Genomic DNA, 20,395 nt, shown 5'->3' on the forward strand with positions numbered 1-20,395 from the left:
TACAGGGTTTTTTTGAAAAATGAATATATCATAAAGATGTAAAATTGACACAAAATATGAATTAAAATGTAAACTTACATTAAAATGTAAAATAATCAAAATGAAACACTTAAACACAAAAAACCCTGCATGTTATGTGACCATTAACTGACATCAGAGACTCAGTGAGTTATAAATCATTTACTGCCATTGAGTGACTAATATATGATCATCCAAATAATAAAAGCGTAACTAATCTGATTATCATAAAAAGTAATAAGTGCATTATTTTTTGGATCTGATTATGTAATCCAGATTAATCAGTTGCTACCCACCACTGCACTGTATGCTGTTTTTATTTTCTTCTGGTCATATTTATGGCTGTGTGTTTGATTGCAGTGCGGTGAAGAGAGAAGCGAGGTCTCCGTCGCCTGAGGATGTGATCGTTCTGTCGGACGAGGCGCCCAGTCCACAGCTGAACGGAGGAAATCACGTCAAAGAGCTGGACACAGATCTGCTGATGGTAAACACGTGACCTTTGACACCAGCAACAACACATTCACACACAATAAGGGTTGTTTTGAACAGAGATCATGTGTGTGTATACCAGCGCTTCCTCAGCTGTGATGCAAATTCAAATTTTAATATATATTACTTTCAGTTGTGCATTGTGTAATTGTGTGTGTGTGTGTGTGTGTGTGTGTGTGTGTGTGTGTGTGTGTGTGTGTGTGTGTGTGTGTGTGTGTGTGTGTGTAGAGGAGTTCTCCAGAGGAGCGTGAGCACGCCATTAAACAGCTGAAGGAGGAGCTGCGTTTAGAGGAGGCCAAACTCATCCTGCTCAAGAAACTCAGACAGAGTCAAATACACAAAGAACCCAGCGCACAGAAGGTACAAACACACACTACATCAACAAACACGAGCTGAAACTGAAACTGCAGCGATGCAGAATCTCAACTCTCACCTCAACTTTCCAGGGTTTTTCTCCATATAGTGGATTCAATGGTGCTCAACGGATTGAAGGTCAAAAATACAGTTTCAGTGCAGCTTCAAAGGACTCTAAACGATCCCAGCTGAGGAATAAGGCTCTTATCTAGCGAAAGAATCAGTTATTTTCTTAATTTTTGTATTTATACACTTTTTAACCTCGAAAAGCTCATCTTGTCTAGCTCCGGTTCAAGACAGTTAGGGTATGCCAAAAAACTCCCATCTCATTTTCTCCTCCAAGTTCTTCATCGCTGCGGCAGTACCGACCCAGTGAATGTGCAAAGAAGGTCAAACAGTTAGGACTGTCAAAATGGCTGAAAAACTAAATTCGAAACTCATAATTTCAGTTGGCGTGAAAAAACGCTTTTGGCTTCTCTCCTGAGGCCACATCAAGCAAAATATTACTAATGCATGTTTACATGTTTAATAACTTGACTGTCTGTGAAAAAAGTGCATAATGTTTTAAATAATGTTTATAAACAAATCATAATGAACAAAACAGCATTATGTATGTATGAGTTTAATACAAAGGACCGAGAGCCAATCACAGAGTACTTTCTCCATGTAAAAACATGAGATGCAGTGGGATGGGGGAAAAAAAACTCGCCACAAAGTCTCGCCTAAAGCACACCTAAGATTCAAATGCAACATTTTTGCATTCAATTGTGGGTTTGTATTTTAAATTCGATTTTTTACAGCCCTACAAACAGTGATGTAGGACGATTTTGAAGTTGGAGGAGAAAATGAGATGGGAGTTTTTCGGCATACCCTAACTGTCTTGAACCAGAGCTAGACAAGATGACCATTTGAGGTTAAAAAGTATAAAAATTGCTAATTTGGGCTGATCGTTTTGCTAGATAAGACTCTTATTCATCGGCTGGGATCGTTTAGAGCTCTTTGAAGCTGCGCTGAAACTGCATTTTTAACCTTCAATCCATTGAGCACCATTGAAGTCCACTATATGGAGAAAAATCCTGGAATGTTGTCTCCAAAAAATGTAATTTCTTTGTGACTTAAGAAAGACCTGAAGATCTTGGATGACAAGGAAGTGAGTAAATTATCTGTAAATGTTTGTTCTGGAAGTGAACTTCTCCTTTAATGACGGTGGTTTGTTCTGTTGTGTCTCGATCAGCCGGCGGCTCCTGTGTCCAGCGCTCCTCCTCCTCTGGTGAAGGGATCTGCTGCTGGGAAAACTACACAACCTGTGAGTCCAGAACACACACACACACACACACACACACACACACGTTGGGTTTACATGTTTTATGGGGACATTCCATAGGCGTAATGGTTTTTATACTGTACAAACCGTACTTTCTATGGCCCTACACCTACCCTACACCTAAACCTAGCCCTCACAGGAGATTGTGCACACTTTTACTTCATCAAAAAAACTCATTGTGCATGATTTATAAGCCTGTTTCCTCATGGGGACCTGAGAAATGTCCCCACAAGGTCAAAATCTACTGGTATTCCTATCCTTGTGGGGACATTTGGTCCCCATAACGTGATGAATACCAGGTACACACACACACACACACACACACACACACACACACACGCACACACACACACACACGAACACTCTCTCTCTCTTACACACACATGAAAATACACATATGAAATAAACACAACTGGACTCTGAGTTGTGTCGCCAGAAAGTGCTTTGTGTATTTTGTAATTGTCTTTAATTGTCTTTTGATTACACTTTCTCATACAGTGTCCTTGTTCCAAGCGTTACCTGTCTTAAGTTTTTAGTGTCCAGTATCAGAAGTGAGTGTGTGGTTGTGAAGGTGTCTGTTGTTGATCAGGTGACGTCGGCTCGGGCCGCTGGGACGGTGATTCCTCCTCCACTGGTGCGTGGCTCTCAGCTGTCCAAACACGGCTCGAGCGGCGCTCAGATCATCATGCCTCCGCTGGTCAGAGGAGCTCAGGTGCGTCACACATCCGTCGTGCGTCTCATTATTATCCGTATGAACACACGCGTGACGCTTCTCTCCTCTGCCGCAGTCCATCTCGGTGTCGCCGCAGCAGATCTCCGGCCTCAGACAGCAGCAGATCTCTTCTTCGGGTCCTCCTCCTCTGCTCCTCGCTCCCAGAGCCACGGTGAGCGTCGCGGGACAGAAGATCATGCAGCCCGGCCTCATACGCATGACCACCATCCCCAACACCGGCCTGCTGCTCAGCATCAACCAGGTGTGTGACGCACAACTCACTACTGATTCAACACAGGGATGCTTGAAGTACTTGAATTTGACTTTTTGAAGTCTAAGATCTGGAATACCCTTGAAAATAGCAATATTCCTGAAGAGGGACTTGAAAAGAGCTTGAATTATTGAAAGACCATGTGTGTGTGTGTGTGTAAAATAAGTGTTTAATTTGATCAATAAGCACATATCTTTTGACACAAAAATAAACGCTGGTGCTGCTGATGTTGAGTTTATGTAGCCCCATCCCTTTAAACATAATTAAATCCACTTCACCAGCTAGAATTCATCTTCCACAAGATGCCATAATAGACTAATACAATCAGATACAACAGTAATTTCTCTATTTATTACAGTATACTGATAAATGTCAGATTGAGTTGAATGGTGTGAGATGACTAGATGCTTATTGAACTGTCAGCAACTGAACTGCAGCTCAGACTATTTCAGATTTAGTGAATTAAGCTACAAACTCCATCATAATGATCAATGTGAACATCTAACATGTGTTTGGAGCTGCAGCTGGTCATATTAATGAAGTGTTTCACTAGTTAGCAGTAAACCGCTTGCCTCACCTCAATGTGTGCATAGATTAGTGTTTGGAATGAAAATAAATATGGATATTTTCTTTTGTAGACATCATACTTGTTTAACTTATTTCAGTGAAACTAGCGAGCTAAGCCAGTAGTAGTACTGACAGTGTCGCGTAAACATGGCTGAAGACGCGAAAAGAGGACGAACAGATGAATCGATTCAATTGAGTGAGTCATTTACACTGGAACCGGTTGATTCAAACTTGTGACTTCGATCATTCAGTTCAAGCGATTCACTAGCAAAAAAACAGATCAGATTAAAAGACCCATTCATTTTCGAATTTCAAAATCGCTTGTAATGATTTTAAAAAGCACTTAGTGATGAGTGAAAACGGAGCTTTTGGAAACTCTGAATCAGTCGCAAAATGATTCACTGTTTCGAAGCACTTCAGATCGCGTATTATGAATAATTTGAGTCAGAACGGACTTCAAATCACGGATCTCGAATCGTTTGATTCATATCAGGACTTTAGATCGCGAAGCATTAATTCAGATCGGGTTTGGGAATCTTTTGATTCAGATCTTTTGGAGCTTGGATCGTGAAGCATTTGATTCAGATCGTAAATTTTGAAGGGGGTTTGTGATTCTTTTGATTCAGATCGGACTTTTGGAGCCCGGATCGCGAATCATTTGATTCAGATGGTAAACGTCGGAGTGGGTTCACAACTCATTTTGACTGTCAGTTCATTTTTCATTTTCATTGAATGATTTGTGATTCGTGCTCCGATTCCTCTGACATGACGCCTCACGAATCATTATTAATATCGGGGCTTTGGAGCGTGGATCACGATTCTTTTGATTCAAATTGGAAACTTTGGAGCCGCTTTTGATTCAGATCTGTTTTGTTTTTTTGTTTATGTATGTCAAAAAGCAGGAAACAAATGAAGTTATATTTTCCTACACTGTAAAAAGTTTTCCCCAGTTTCAACTTAAAAACTTAAGTTTAGCAGCTGCCTTAAAAATTTAAGTTAAATCAGCTTAAAACTTCAAGTCATTTCAACTCACGACAATAAAATGAATGAAAACTAGTGAAAACTTAGTAAAACTAGTGTATATTGACTTCTGAGCAGTCAGACAATCTAAAGAAAATCTGATAAAAATGTGACAAAAATCTGAAAAAAAACCCACAAACATCAACAGAATGACGGTCCATTTGAAGTGTTATGTGCTTTATTTCACTTTCTCCTTTAGTTTTTGAGTTGACACCATTGTCAGTGGTTGACACCATTCCATTTACTAGATGTCCCCCCATTATAATAGGTCTAATATCCTCATAACTCACTCACTGTGTCCCGCAGGCCGGCTCCAACCTGAAGGCAGGCGTGTTGAGCAGCGGTCAGTCTCCGGACAGCCGTCAGGCGGCTAAACTAGCGCTGCGCAAACAGCTGGAGAAGACGCTGCTGGACATCCCGCCGCCCAAACCCCCCACACCGAAGGTCAACTTCCTGCCGTCGGCGGCCAATAACGAGTTCATCTATCTGGTGGGGCTGGAGGAGGTGGTGCAGAACCTGCTGGAGTCTCTGGGACGAGGTGCGGATCGACGCTGCTCTTCATACAGCCACATATACACTAGCGCTCACATGTTTGGGGTCAGGAAGACTTGTAATGCTTGTCAAGAAGTCTCTTATGCTCATCAAGAATGCATCTGTTGGATCAAAACTACAGAAAAAAACTATAATGTTATTACAAGACAAAATAATGCTTTTTACTCTAATATACTTTAAAATAGAATTTATTCCTGTGATGAAAAGCTGAATTTTCAGCATCATTACTGCAGTCTTCAGTGTCACATGATCCTTCAGAAATAATTCTAATATCCTGATTTATTATTAGAATGATCAATGTTGGAAATAGTTGTGCTGCCAAATATTATTTTTGAATATTTTTCTCTGTGGTTTTAGCTTTCATTTTTATTCTGTTTTTGTTTTTATTTTAGTTACGGTTTATTGTAATATTGCCATGTTTTATCATTTTTATTTTTTTTATATTGCTATTCACATTATTTGTTTATTTACTTTTTAGTTTGTTCAGTTTTAGCTTTCAATTGTATTTTTTCTGTTTTTGTTTTATTTTTTTTTGCAATTTATTACAAGTTATAGCCATGTATTTTAAATCATGTTTATCTTTTTTATGTTGCTATTTAGCTTTACTTTTTGTTTTAGTTTGTTCAGTTTTAGCTGTATTCTGTTTTTTATTTCATTTTACTTACATTTTATTGCAATTTTTCTGTTTTTGTATAAAAAGCTTTACTTTTTAAAAAAGTTTGCTCAGTTTTGGCGTTCAATGTTCTGTTTTTTGTTTTTTCATTTTAGTTGCAATGTTAATTTTGCGATTTGTGTTTTTGTCATTTTTATCTTTTTTTTTATTGCTGTTTAGCTTTACTTCTGTTTTTGTTTTATTTTACTTACAATTTATTGTAATGGAAACCATGGTTCTTTTTTTCAGGATTCTTTGACCAATAACAAGTAAAAAAACAGCATTTATTAAAAATATAAGTCTTTTCTAACAATGTAAATCTATGCTATCCCTATAATTAATAATTAATTTAACACATCACTGGTGAATAAAAGTATTAATTTCTTTCAAAAAAAGAAAGAATAAAAAACTTACTGGTCCCAAACTTTTGTACAGTAGTGTATATTGTTAGAAAACCTTTTCATTTTAAATAAATGCTGTTCTTTTTAACCTTTTAGTGATCAAAGAATCCTGAAAAAACATCGCAGGTTAAAAAAACCCATTTCCAACATTGATAATTCTAATAATAAATCAGTATACTAGAATGATTTCTGAAGGATCATGTGACACTGAAGACTGGAGTAATGATGCTGAAAAATCTAGCTTTGATCACAGAAATAAATCAAATGTAAATGTATATTAATATGGAAAAACTTTGTTTTACATCATAATAATATTTCACAATATTATATATTTTTTCTGTATTTTCGATCAAATGAACACAGCCTTGATGAGCACAAGAAACTTCTTTAAAAAACATTAATAATCTTACTGATGCCAAACTTTTGAACAGTAGTGTATAATGCTTTATACATGGAGTTTCATTCTGTTTAGTACTGTATGAAAAATGAAAACAAAAACAGAAAAATAAAAATTAAAGCTAAAACTGAACAAACTAAAAAATAAAATACAAAATTAAGCTAAATAGCAATATAAAAATGATACAAAAACACAGAAAAATGACAATAAATGGTAACTAAAATAAAAACATAAACAGAGAAATAAAAATAAAAAATAAAACTGAACAAACTAAAAAATAAATAAATAAAGGTAAATAGCAATAAAAAAATGATTAAAAAAAACACATGGCAAAATTACAATAAATTGAAACTAAAATTAAAAAAAAAATACAAATGAAAGCTAAAACTGAACACTAAAAAAATAAAAAATAAAGGTAAATAGCAATATAAAAAAGATGAAAATGATACAAAAACAGAAAAATGACAATAAATGGTAACTGAAATAAAAACAAAAACAGAAAAAATAAAAATGAAAGCTAAAACTGAACAAACTAAAAAAATAAATAAAGGTAAATAGCAATATAAAAAAGATAAATATGATACAAAAACACAGAAAAATTACAATAAATTGTAACTAAAATAAAAACAAAAACAGAATAAAAATTAAAGCTAAAGCTGAACTGAACTAAAAAAAGTAAAGCTAAATGGCAATATAAAAAGATGCAAAAACAGAAAAACGATAAATTGTAAGTAAAATGAAAACAAAAACAGATTAAAAATTAAATCTAAAACTGAAGAAACTTTTTTAAAAAGTCAAGTCACCTTTATTGATATAGCGGTTTTAACAATACAGATGGTGTCAAAGCAACTGCACAGTGTTTAAAGTCAAGCTTTCATCGAGTAGTAAACCGAAAGAAAACCATGAGTTCAGCTGTAAAAGTTGTGGCTCTAAAGTGTTTGTGTGTGTGTCAGGAGGTCAGGGTCTGTACGGCGGTTTGCTGGTGAGCGGCGGAGAGCCGTCCTGCTGCTCTCAGTGTAAGACGGACTTCACCTGCCGCTGGCGTCGAGACAAGGGCGGAGCCGTCATGTGCGAGCAGTGCATGTCGTCCAATCAGAAGAAGGTGCTGAAGGCGGAACACACCAATCGGCTGAAGGCGGCGTTCGTCAAGGCCCTTCAGCAGGAGCAGGAGCTGGATCAGCGTGTGCTGCAGCAGGCCACGACTCCTGCCTCTTCATCATCATCTTCATCATCCTCCTCCTCCTCAGCTCACAGGATGAAGGTGGATCAGGTCAAAGCAGTCCAGCAGATGCAGGGGCGCTCCGTCCAGACCGTGAGTCGTCACATGGCGGTGGTCAAGCAGGTGAGGCGTCAGCAGGTGTGTGTGTGAGTCGGCTGTGGTTCGTTCAGGCGTGAGTGACGCAGGTGTGTGTCTCGCAGGTGTCTCCGAGTCTGTCCGCGATCCGCGCCGTTCCTCGCTCGTTCTCCCCGTCCTCTCAGCTGCAGAACGCCGTGGCGGCCGCCGCTCTGGTCAACAGGCCAGGTAAGCATGCAGAGCGTCAGGGGTCAAAGGTCAGCAGCAGCAGAGGCAGCGGCGTGAGGAAACGGAGCAGCGGCGCCGCAGGTAGATTCTGCTCAAAACACGCTCAACCAGCGCTCTTCCGCTCAGAGATATTCAGCTTTAGTTTAGCTTTCAGTTTTATTCTTTGTTTATTATCTTTTTTATATTGCTATTTATCTTTATTTTTTTATTTTTAAATTTGTTTAGTTTTAGCTTTCATTTTTTTCATTTTTTTCTTTTTTTTTCAATTTATTGTAATTTTGCCATGTTTTTTTTTTTTTTTATCTTTTTTTATATTGCTATTTACCTTTACTTTTCTTTTTTAAGTTTGTTCAGTTTTAGCTTAAATTTGTATTCTGTTTTTGATTTTATTGTAATTTTGACAAGTTTTTTTTTCTTCTTTTTTTATATTGCTATTTACCTTTACTTTTTAAAAAAGTTTGTTCAGTTTTAGCTTTCATTTTTATTTTTATTTTAGTTACTATTATTTACTATTATATACTATTAGTTATTATAATTTTGCCATGTGTTTTTGTAATTTTTATCTTTTTTATATTGCTATGTAGCTTTTCTTTTCTTTTTTAAGTTTGTTCAGTTTTAGCTTTAATTTTTTCTGTTTTTTTTTTGCAATTTATTGTAATTTTGCCATGTGTTTTTGTAATTTTTATCTTTTTTATATTGCTATTTACCTTTACTTTTCTCTTTTTAAGTTTGTTCAGTTTTAGCTTAAATTTGTATTCTGTTTTTGATTTTATTGTAATTTTGCCAAGTTTTTATCATTTTGATCTATTTTATAATGCTACTTACCTTTATTTTTTTTACTTAGTTTTAGATTTAATTTTTTTTTTGTTGCAATTATTGTAATTTTGTTATGTGTTTTTTTAAATCATTTTTATCTTTTTTTTATATTGCTATTTACCTTTACTTTAGTTTGTTCAGTTATAGACTTTATTCATTTCCAGTTATTTTAGTGTTTCTACTTAAACTAAAGAAATACTAGCAAGCTATGCTCATTAAACTTCCATTTATTTGATCAAAAATACAAAAAAAAGTAATATTATGAAATATTATTGCAATTCAAATTTTTTTTATTTTAATATACTGTAAAATATAATTTATTTCTGTGATCAAAGCTGAATTTTCCTCAGCTGTTCTTGTCTTCAGTGTCACATGATCCTTCAGAAATCATTCTAATATACTGATTTATTAATTTTATTGTCAGTTCTTTAATGAATAAAAAAGTTCAAAAGAACAGCATTTATTCAAAATAGAAATCTTTTCTAACAATAAAAGTCTTTTACTATCACTTTTTATCCATTTAACACATCCTTGCAGAATAAAAGTATTAATTTCTTTCAGAAAGAGAAAGAAAAAAACAAGTACTGACCCCAAACTTTGAGTGAGGTGTTTATTGTTACAAGTTTTCTGTTTTGAATAAATGCTGTTCTTTTTAACATTTTATTTATCAAAGAATCCTGAACAAAGTATCACAGATTCCAAAACAATATCAAGCAGCACAACAGTTTCCAACATTGATAATAAATCAGGATATTAGAATGATTTCTGAAGGATCATGTGACACTGAAGACTGCAGTAATGATGCTGAAAATGTAGTTTGCATCACAGGAATAAATTACATTTTAAAGTATATTAAACTAGAAAACCACTATTTTAAATTACATTAACATTTCACAATATTACAATTTTTTTCTCTGTTTTTATTCAAATAAACACAGGCTTGATGAGTGGAAAAGTCTCTTACTGACCCCAAACGTTTGAGCAGCAGCGGTGTATATAGGTTTAATTCTTTTTATTTGTAACTCAGTATTTATGTATTTATTTTATTTATTTTTAGTCATTTTAGTGCTTCAACTTGATGGAAATGAAAATAAGGATTGAAATAAGTTGACATTTTTCATCTAATATTTATGTATTTATGTATGTGTGTGTATATATATATATATATATATATATATATATATATATACATACACACACACACACACACACACACACACACACACACATATATATATATATACATACACACACACACACACACACACACACACACACACACATATATATATATATATATATATATATATATATATATATATATATATATATATATATATATAAAATTTTAAATGTGACTAAATATATAAATAAATATATATATATATATTTATATTTATTTATTTATTTTTTATTTTTTTTATTTTATTTTTTTTCCATTTCCATCAAGTTGAAGCACTAAAATGACTAAAAATAAATTAAATTAAATTAAATAAAGAAAAACTAATACTGAATATTCAATATATATAATTAATTTTATTCCAGTTTTATTTTATTTATTTTTAGTCATTTTTAGTGCTTCAACTTGATGGAAATTAAAATAAGGATTAAAATAAGTTGACATTTTTCAACTAATATTTATATTTAATTTCAGCTTTGCTTTTTAGTCAAATTTAAAATGATATATATACACACACACACACACACACACACACACACACACACACACACACACACACATATATATATATATATATATTATAATATAAATATTAAATGAAAAATGTCAACTTTTTTAAATCTTTATTTTCATTTCCATCAAGTTGAAGCACTTAAATTACTAAAAATAAATAAAATCAAATAAATAAAAACTAATACTGAATATTCAATACAGATAATTCATTTTATTCCAGTTTTATTTTTTTTATTTAGTCATTTTTAGTGCTTCAACTTGAAAATGAAGACTGAAATAAGTTTTAAGTTTTCATCTAATATTTCTATTTCAGCTTTATTTTAAATTAGCATGTTTCAGTAGTTTGAGTATGAGTTAACAGCCCTGGTTTGAGGACACTCTGATGGTCATGAAGCGTATTTGAGCGATCAGAGGACAGTGTGTCGAGTCATTGCTCATGTTCATATAGTCATATGTGTGTGTGTGTCTCAGGCGTGACTATGGCGTATGTGAACCCCAGTCTGTCGGTTCATAAGCCGTCGGCGGTGGAGCGTCACAGAGAGTATCTGCTGGACATGATCCCGTCCCGCTCCGTCTCACAGACCGCAAACAGCTGGAAGTAGAGCGCCGGAGTCCAGATTCTGTTCTGTTCTGGATCGATCCGTGTCTCCGCTGCGGTCCGGAGGATCTGAGCGCTTTCTGCAGGTTTGTTCACTCAAGGGCTCTGAGTCTGGTCTGCCGCGGCGCGACGCCACTGACGCACGGATGACTCTCTTATTACAACATCACTTCACTTCCTACCAAAACCAGACGCTTCACGGCTTATGATTATTATTATTATTATTATTATTTAGGTTTGTTTGACTGTTAAGTTATGTCTGTGTGTGTGATTTCAGCTGAAGGACGTGTGCATCAGAAGTTCTTCCACAAACATTTATTATTTCAGCTCATAGATTAAGAGTTTTCAGTTAAAGGTTCATATTTGTTTTGGATTATTGTTTATATTGTTTGTTTTTCAATGCAGGTGATTCTCCACATAAAAAGCGTTTCTGTTTGATAATTGGTGTGTAAGATCATCAGCTCAGATTGGTTTAATGAGCGGCTGATTATTGGTGCAGAGCATCAGTGTTTATAATGATGATGAAGATGAAGATGAAGGCAGGTTGTTCTCTTGGCTCTGATTGGTTAAACGGCACATGAATAAACCTGTTTGATCATATTCATGTTTCCATTCGTCAAACGGTCAAGTTCACAGATGCGTTTGTGTTTGTTTTGTTTTGCGATGATGATGATGAGGAGAATGACGTCACATTAATATGTTTCCATGGTTACGGACAGACGCAGCGTGATGCGTTTCCTGTTGCATTTGCTTCCTGCAACGTGTACAAAGTTACAGTTTGTTAGATTTATTTGTTCCTGTAATAAAACGTTTTAACCCTTTCATTTGGACTGGATGTATTTTTCTTTTACTGTCTTTTATGTTTGTGTTTTAAATGTATTTATATGCATATAAGTTGTTTCAGCTTAAAATATCGTGTTACCCTGCTGACTTAAAAGTTTTAGTTTTGACAACTTGAAAGTTACTTAAAGCAACAATTTGAATATTTTAGTATTTTAAGTTGAAACAACTTTTTTTTTTCACAGTGTAGAATTGAGTATGACAAACAGGATGAAAATAACAACCTGAGTTGAATGTTGTCATGATGACTAGAGAACTTTAACCATTTGTGAGCACAAAACCAGTCTTAAGTAGGGCAGGTATATTTGTAGAAATAGCCAACAATACATTGTATGGGTCAAAAATAATTGTTATTTTATGCCAAAATCATCAGGATATTAAGATCATGTTCCATTCAAAATATTCTGTAAATTTCCTACCGTAAATATATCAAAACTTAATTTTTGATTAGTAATATGCATTGCGAAGAACTTCATTTGGACAACTTTAAAATATCTTTCAATATTCAGATTGCAGGTTTTAATAGTTGTATCTCAGCCAAATATTGTCGTATCCTAACAAACCATACATCAATGGACGCTTATTTTTTAGCTCTCATGTGATTATAAATCTCAGTTAAAAATGACTCTTATGACTGGTTTTGTGGTCGAGGGTCATATTTGTCTGCTGCAGACCAGCAAAAAGCATAAGAGATAATTTCAGCAGTTTGATCTGGAACATTAGTAAAACCTAAACAAATGAGTCAATACACAGAACTATACTTTAGGACAAGACACTACAGATGAGCAGGGTACAAACTTTAAAAAAAGTTGTTAAAATATGCAAATGAGGCATCTAATTAAATATGCTCTAATTTGCATACATTTCCAGCACATAAATCTAAACATTGTATAAAGTCAGAATCAAATTTTTTTGTGATTCTTTTTTTTTTTTGTCATATATGACCCTGGACCTCAAAACCAGTATTGACAGTTTTTTTTTTTTTTTTTTGGTCAACTTAAAATAATTTGTTACCCAGCTTTAGTCAACTCAAAAAAAGTTTAGTCAACTTGAAATGTTAAGTTGTACTAAGTTTCAACTTAGATATTTGAGTTGATTCAACTTAAAATTTTAAGGCAGCTGGGTAGCAAACACAGCTTTTAAGTTTTTTGTTCAGTCAACTCAAATATCTAAGTTGTCACGTAGTACAACTTGACATTTCAAGCTGACCGAACTTATTTGAGCTGACTGAACTTAAGTTTAAGGCAGCAGGGCAACAAATTTATTTTAAGTTGACTCAACAATTTTTTTATATATATTTTTTTGTATATTTGTAGCAATAGCCAAAAATACATTGCATGGGTCAAAATGATCAATTTTTCTTTTATGCCAAAAATCATTACGTCATGTTCCATGAAGATATTTAGTAAATGTCCTACCGTAAATATTTCAAAACTTAATTTTGGATTATGCATTGCTAGGAACTTAATTTTGACAACCTAAAAAAGCGATTTTCTCAAGATCTTCATATTTCTCAGATTTCAAATATTGTCCTATCCTAACAAACCATACATTAATGGAAAGCTTATTTATTTATAATTTAAATAAGTTAAATGGTTTTCTTTTTATCACTTCATAAATCAGACAATACTGACAACAGAGAGAAAACAAACACAATTACACCATGTTTCAGGAGTAAAATGTTGTTCAAATCAGTGTGAATGACGTACAAATCTTCAGAATATAAAGAGGAATAAAACTAAAGTTTGGTGTTTTCAAGAGGAAAAAACTATTAAACAGTGCAATAAAATAGAGTCTTAAAGCTGATTATATCACACATAGAATCTCTTAGTAAAACGATCAAAGCTAGAGCAAATGTTCAGTATTTGTCTGTTTAGTTTGTGCGATGTTTAGGAGTCGGAGGCTGCCGGTGTGTCGCTGCTGTGATCCGCTGGAGGCGCCAGAGAGCAGCGCTGATCCGCCCTCACCGCAGCCGAAGAAGACGCGAGCGGAGCGGCGCTGGACGGAACGATGGCGGCGTCCAAGGTGAAGCAGGACATGCCTCCTCCTGGAGGATACGGGCCCATAGATTACCGGAGAAACCTTCCGAGACGAGGACTGTCCGGTACGTGCGACCGTGAGGAGCGTTCACGCGCTGATCAATGCGGGATTCACGACACAAACACAACAAACACACACTGCAGCTACACAAACACACACACACACACTGTTCATATTCTGCGATAAATCATCTCAATTAAACTCCATCTGACGGGTTTAACAGTCTGTTTGACCTCAATAACACTTCATCTGTTATTAATCTGATCAATCTCGCTGATCATATCCTCTAATCATCATAATATTGTGCTGCTTCATCTCATATCAAAGTACAGCTCTTATTGTGTCTATTATAGATGGAATCTAGTTGATTTTGATTTCTAGAACACAATCTAAACAGGTCTTGTCTAGTTGCTTTAGTCTGTCTGTCTTCTTCTCGTTGAAGTGCATGAGAGCTGCTGATTGTTGTGTTTCTGATGAATGTCAAATAACCCCTGGACAACAAAACCAGTCATAAGGGTCCATTTCGTTAAATTAAGATTGATATATTATCTTTCCATTGATGAATGGTTTGTTAGGATAGGACAATATTTGACTGAGATACAACTATTTGAAAATCTGCAATCTGAGGGTGCACATAAAATCTAAATATTGAGAAAATCACCTTTAAAGTTGTCCAAATGAAGTTCTTAGTCATGCATATTACTAATCAAACATTAAGTTTTGATATATTTATGGTAGAAAACTTACTAAATGTCTTAATGGAACATGATCTTAATATCCTAATGATTTTTGGCATAAAAGAAAAATTGATAATTTTGACCCATACAATGTATTGTTGGCTATTTCTACAAATATACCTGTGCTGCTGAAGACTGGTTTTGTGTTTATGAACTCCTGCTCTATGATTCACTGACTGGACATTAACATCTGATGAAAGAAGCTACTTTTTATCTTACAATTAAAAAATGGGTTCACTTCCAGAATAATAATTTACTGTCATCCGAGATGTTCATGTCTTTCTTTCTTCAGTCGTAAAGAAATAGTTTTTTGAGGACAACATTTCAGGATTTCTCTCCATACAGTGGAGAGTGGAGTTTGAACTTCCAAAATGCTGCTTCAAAGGACTCTTATCCAGTGAAATGATTGGTCATTTTCTTAAATAAATGAATATTTATACACTTTTTAACCTCAAATGCTTGTCTTGGCCTAGCTCTGCATGAATTCAAGACGATTTTGACACTTTAAAATCGCCCTACATCGTTGTTTTACCTTTTTTGTGAAGGGCATTTGAAACACTGGGTCTGTTCTTCTGCAGCGATGGAGGACGATTCTGAAGCTGGAGGAGGAAATGAGATGAGAGTTTTTAGACGTACCCTAACTGTCTTGAACCAGAGTACACATGCACATCACAGAGCTACACAAGATGAGCGTTTGAGGTTAAAATCTATATAAATTATAAAAATGTTTAGAAAATATCCGATCGTTTCACTAGATAAGACTCTTCTTCCTCAGCTGGGATCGTTTAGAGTCCTTTGAAGCTGCATTTAAACTGAATTTTGGAAGTTCAAACACAGGGCACCATAGAAGTCCACTATATGGAGAACATTCCTGAAATGTTTTCCTCAAAAAACATAACTTCTTTACGACTGAAGAAAGAAAGAACATCTTGGAGTAACACAGTTAACACAAGTGCAGTTTTGAGATGTTGACTCAGTATTGGGTAATGTAAAATGAGATTTGTGAGATGAAGAGGTCTGATTATTTGATTGTGTGTCAGAAACAGACTGATGTACTTCATCTAGTTGTTCTGCTGTGGTTCTCAGGTTATAGTATGTTCGGGATCGGTGTGGGGCTCATGGTGTTCGGATACTGGAGGCTCTTCCGCTGGAACCGTGAGCGCAGGTGAGCATCATCATCATCATCATCATCATCATCATCATCATCATCATTGTCTCTCTGTTGCAGTGTTGCCAACTTTTTCAGTGGGAAGTAGCTAAACCCTGATTGAAAAGTTGGCAGATGTGACTAGATGACGTCATTCGCTAATTCACAAATAGCAGTGCGTCGTGTTGTCTTGCCTCTCTGTGGTCACATACTGCATTTTAATGCAGCCAAATTATCAATAAAACATCTCTCAATGATATATTTCATAGATCTTTTGATATATTTCACTGTTTCTTTAGTCAGAAAACGGGATGAATATGAAATAGTGACTGAAATGTGTCCCATTAAGACTACATAACCAGCTCTCGAAGATATTAATCCTGATTTATAATCACAACATTATCTAATGAAATCAGATACACATACGATTAAGGGTGCGCTTGATTTCGACGATACTTGCGTGTAAAATAGAGTTAGAAGCAACAGAATAGAATCCAAGAAGGCGCTAGATTTGTCACTAGGCACTTTTTTGGAAAAAAGTCACTAAGAAGGTCTGAAAAGTCGCTAAATCTAGTGACAAAGTCTCTTGGTTGGCAAGACTGGTATGTTGAGTCTGAGAGAGGTGACGCTTGTGCTCTTCCTCCGACAGACGGCTGCACATCGAGGAGCTGGAGGCGCGGATCGCTCTACTGCCACTGCTGCAGGCCGAACAAGACCGACAGTGAGGAACTGAGTCTGACAGACTCCTACAACCGCTCTGAAGATCTCACAGTGTCTTCATTCACACATACACTCCTTTAGCATTAAAGTCTGAAACTCAGGAATCATTGCAGTTGAGGAAGAGGTTCACTTCCAGAACAAAAATGTAGAGATAATGTACTCACTGCCTTGTCATCCAAGATGTTCATGTCTTTCTTTCTTCAGTCGTAAAGAAATTGTTTTTTGAGGAAAGCATTTCAGGAGTGTTCTCCATATAGTGGACTTCTATGGTGCCCTGAGTTTGAGCTTCCAAAATGCAGTTTAAATGCAGCTTTAAAGGACTCTAAACGATCCCAGCCGAGGAAGAAGAGTCTTATCTAGCGAAACGACTGGTTAATTCCTAAAAAATTGACATTTTATACACTTTTTAACCTCAAATGCTCATCTTGTCTAGCTCTGTGATGCGCATGTGTATTCTGTGTACTCCTGTTCAAGACAGTTAGGGTATGTCTAAAAACTCCTCCAACTTCAGAATGGTCCTCCATTGCTGCAGAAGTACAGACCCAGTGTTTACAAAGTGAATGTGCAAAGAAGATCAAACAGCCGTTATAAAAAAAGGTAAAACGTCAATGGAGGACGATTCTGAAGTTGGAGGAGAAAATGAGATGGGAGTTTTGAGACGTACCCTAACTGTCTTGAACTGGAATACATAGAGTTGACACAGAGCTAGACAAGATGAGCATTTGAGGTTAAAAAGTTTATAAATAGTCAATTTGTTTTGAAAATAATCAATCGTTTTGCTAGATAAGACTCTTCTTTCTCGGCTGGGATCGTTTAGAGTCCTTTGAAGCTGCATTTAAACTGTATTTTGGAAGTTCAAACTCAGGGCACCATAGAAGTCCACTATATGGAGAACACTCCTGAAATGTTTTCTTCAAGAAACATAACTTATTATCAACTGAAGAAAGAAATAAACATCTTGGATGACGAAGGGGGTGAGTACATGATCTGTTTATCTAAATTTTTGTTCTGGAAGTGAACTTATCCTTTAATGTTGCATATCTTCTTCAGTGTTTTTGTCTGGTTTAAACATCCCTAAATCAAGATAGATTGACTGCAAATGAAAAATGAAGCAATTAAGTCATATTTTCTGAGAATTGAATCAAAATGAAGAGAGTTTATAGTCTATCATTGGGGAATGAAAACTTGTTTTCTGAGGGATATTTGTTCTTGTTTTAAGGGCAGACACTGCAGGCAAAAACACTGTTTTTTTTCATGCACCTGTTAAGTGTTTCTTTTATAGCACTTTATCTATGTGTCAATAGATTTCAATTACAATACAGATTTTAAAAAGCTCCTACACTGAGCCATAAATCTCCACTTCAGCAGCTCTTACACCACACTTTACCTTTATATTCCTGTCTATATGCTGAAGGTTTTTACAGAGGGATTTGTTCAGATAGAATTTGCTTGATTTTATACAACCTATTCATTCCACAAAAACTGGTAAAAAATAGTGTTTTCTGTCTGTTTTTATTTTTTTTCTGAATTATGTCATGAAGAAATGAGATCCCAAAATCCCCTCTCTAAAAACTTTTGACTCTAATGTGAAAAAAAAGTAAACAAGAATTTAAAACCAACTTCATCCAGTTTGTGTGTTAGTGTGTGACTGATGTGGGCTCGTGTTTGTTTCTCCTGCAGGATGTTACGGATGCTCCGTGAGAATCTGGAGGAGGAAGCGGTGATCATGAAGGACGTTCCGGACTGGAAGGTTGTGTTTGGTTGAGTTCAGTGTTGATGTAGTGATCTTCTGGAGTGTTGACTGATGGTCTGCTGTTCTTCAGGTGGGTGAGAACGTGTTCCACACGGAGCGATGGGTGACCCCGATCACCAGTGAGCTGTATAACCTGCGGCCGCGAGAGGAGATGCTGCGGAAGAAGTTCGGCTTCCTGTGGTACGTGTGAGTCCAGATATCCCAGCATCCCCTGCGGCGGCGTTTCCAGCGTTAGAGACGTGTTCACATTGTAAATGTTTCTATATTAAATATATTTTCTGTTCCTCTCAAACGGGTCTCGTGTCTTTCGTGGTTTCTCTGCGCTTGCGTTGATGCTTTAATTCTCAATCTTTGTGAAAATGAAATCTCTTCCTCTGTGTTTGTTGACATGATCAGGAGAAACTCTGCTATGCAACAAGAACTGAATTTTGCTCCTTTATTTCACTTGAAGCTTTGAAATTTAGCTTCAAACATCTATGATGTGTCTGTTTGCAACTGTAAATCAACAGAGCTTTGTTGAGCTCTGAGGACAGATGTTTAATGCGTTGCACTGTGAGTATATTGTTTAATATTCTAAAGTACAAAACCAGTCTTAATAGCACAGGTTTATTTGTAGCAAAATCCAACAATACATTGAATGGCCAAGAAATTAGGATATTAAGTAAAGATCATGTTCCATGCAGATATTTTGTAAGTTTCCTACCATAAATATATCAAAACTTAATTTTTGATTAGTAATATGCATTTCTAAGAACTTCATTTGCACAACTTTAAAGGCGATTTTCTCAATATTTAGATTTTTTTGCACCCTCAGATTCCAGATTTTCAAATAGTTGTATCTCGACCAAATATTGTCCTATTCGAACAAACCAGACATCAATGGAAAGATTATCAGCTTTCAGATGATGTATAAATCTCACTTGAAAAACAGACTCTTATGCGTTCTGTGTTCCAGGGTCACATTTATTGATTTATTTACTGTTATAATTAGTGCATTCAAACATACAGAGCTCATGAGATATTAAGTGTGTGAGTAGCAGACACACTGCAAAAAATGCTTTCTTGGATTTTTTTTTTTTTGTCTTTTTCCAGCTAAAAATGATTAAATCAAGAAGGATTTTCTTGACGAGTAAAAATGGTCTTGTTTTCAGAAAAAACAAGCTTGAAACAAGCAAAATAATCAGCCAATGGGGTAAGAAAAATAATCTTGTTTTCAGTTTGAAATAAGGTTTGTTTTTTTACCCCGTTGGCAGATTATTTAGCTCATTCTAAGCAAAAACTTGTTTTTCTAAAACAAGACAATCATTTTTACTTGTCTAGAAAATCCTTCTTGATTTAAGTGCATACTATGGATCTTTAGGATTGAGAATATATATATATTAAAAAGTAAAAAAAAAAAATTTAAAAAAAAATTTAATTGATTTATACATACATACAAATACAATCTAATTTAAAAGATCAAAAACTAGTGTATTTTATATATTATTTGTATATTCACTGCACTGAATGAATAAAGCTGAGCGCCTGAATGTTGAATCTACTAAACGTTTATTTAAAATTTTTTATCTGTTTTGTTCTGTCCTGATAAATATATTTGACTGATGCATTGATTTATTTCAAGAAGATGAAGATCCAAGAGGATAGAAACTTTACAGGACTTTGAATATTGCTGCCTCTCATAGGAAACATGTTAAGCTCTCTTTTTTTTCTTAAGAAGATAAAAATTAAAGATGTTTCTTATATCTTTCTATTTCTGCAAGCAGCTTGTAAAC

At 35.1% G+C, this 20,395-nt stretch overlaps 2 protein-coding genes across 3 annotated transcripts in view; both read left to right on the plus strand.

The window, feature by feature from the left end:
- Window positions 1-12,210, plus strand: part of LOC141344186 (transcriptional repressor p66-alpha-like) — a 28,410-nt gene extending 16,200 nt beyond the window's left edge. Inside the window, exons 3-11 of one of the 2 annotated variants that reach the window (XM_073848979.1) lie at window positions 379-502; window positions 736-867; window positions 2,096-2,167; window positions 2,775-2,897; window positions 2,974-3,159; window positions 5,062-5,293; window positions 7,711-8,099; window positions 8,177-8,360; window positions 11,260-12,210. In XM_073848979.1, the coding sequence (XP_073705080.1) occupies window positions 379-502; window positions 736-867; window positions 2,096-2,167; window positions 2,775-2,897; window positions 2,974-3,159; window positions 5,062-5,293; window positions 7,711-8,099; window positions 8,177-8,360; window positions 11,260-11,390 (1,573 nt within the window). In that variant the 3' untranslated portion in view covers window positions 11,391-12,210. The remainder of the gene's footprint in view (window positions 1-378; window positions 503-735; window positions 868-2,095; window positions 2,168-2,774; window positions 2,898-2,973; window positions 3,160-5,061; window positions 5,294-7,710; window positions 8,100-8,176; window positions 8,361-11,259) is intronic. The other variant, XM_073848980.1, reaches the window with a different exon arrangement.
- A 1,963-nt stretch (window positions 12,211-14,173) lies between these two features.
- ndufa13 (NADH:ubiquinone oxidoreductase subunit A13) lies at window positions 14,174-18,915 on the plus strand. Its single transcript, XM_073849146.1, has 5 exons — window positions 14,174-14,330; window positions 16,090-16,168; window positions 16,800-16,871; window positions 18,551-18,620; window positions 18,694-18,915. The coding sequence occupies exons 1-5, from the start codon at window positions 14,237-14,239 to the stop codon at window positions 18,811-18,813; spliced, it is 435 nt and encodes a 144-aa protein (XP_073705247.1). The 5' UTR covers window positions 14,174-14,236; the 3' UTR covers window positions 18,814-18,915.
- The last annotated feature ends 1,480 nt before the right edge of the window (window positions 18,916-20,395 follow it).

Source organism: Garra rufa, chromosome 10 (genome assembly GCF_049309525.1).
Source record: "Garra rufa chromosome 10, GarRuf1.0, whole genome shotgun sequence".
Classification (NCBI taxonomy): Eukaryota; Metazoa; Chordata; class Actinopteri; order Cypriniformes; family Cyprinidae; genus Garra; species Garra rufa.

Bases quoted from the DNA above. Each gene is read 5' to 3' on its own strand.
- ndufa13 (XM_073849146.1), top strand. From the start codon at position 14,237: ATGGCGGCGTCCAAGGTGAAGCAGGACATGCCTCCTCCTGGAGGATAC. The intron at 14,331-16,089 runs GTACGTGCGACC...TGTGGTTCTCAG, and splicing joins TCCGAGACGAGGACTGTCCG to GTTATAGTATGTTCGGGATC. The intron at 16,169-16,799 runs GTGAGCATCATC...TTCCTCCGACAG, and splicing joins CGCTGGAACCGTGAGCGCAG to ACGGCTGCACATCGAGGAGC.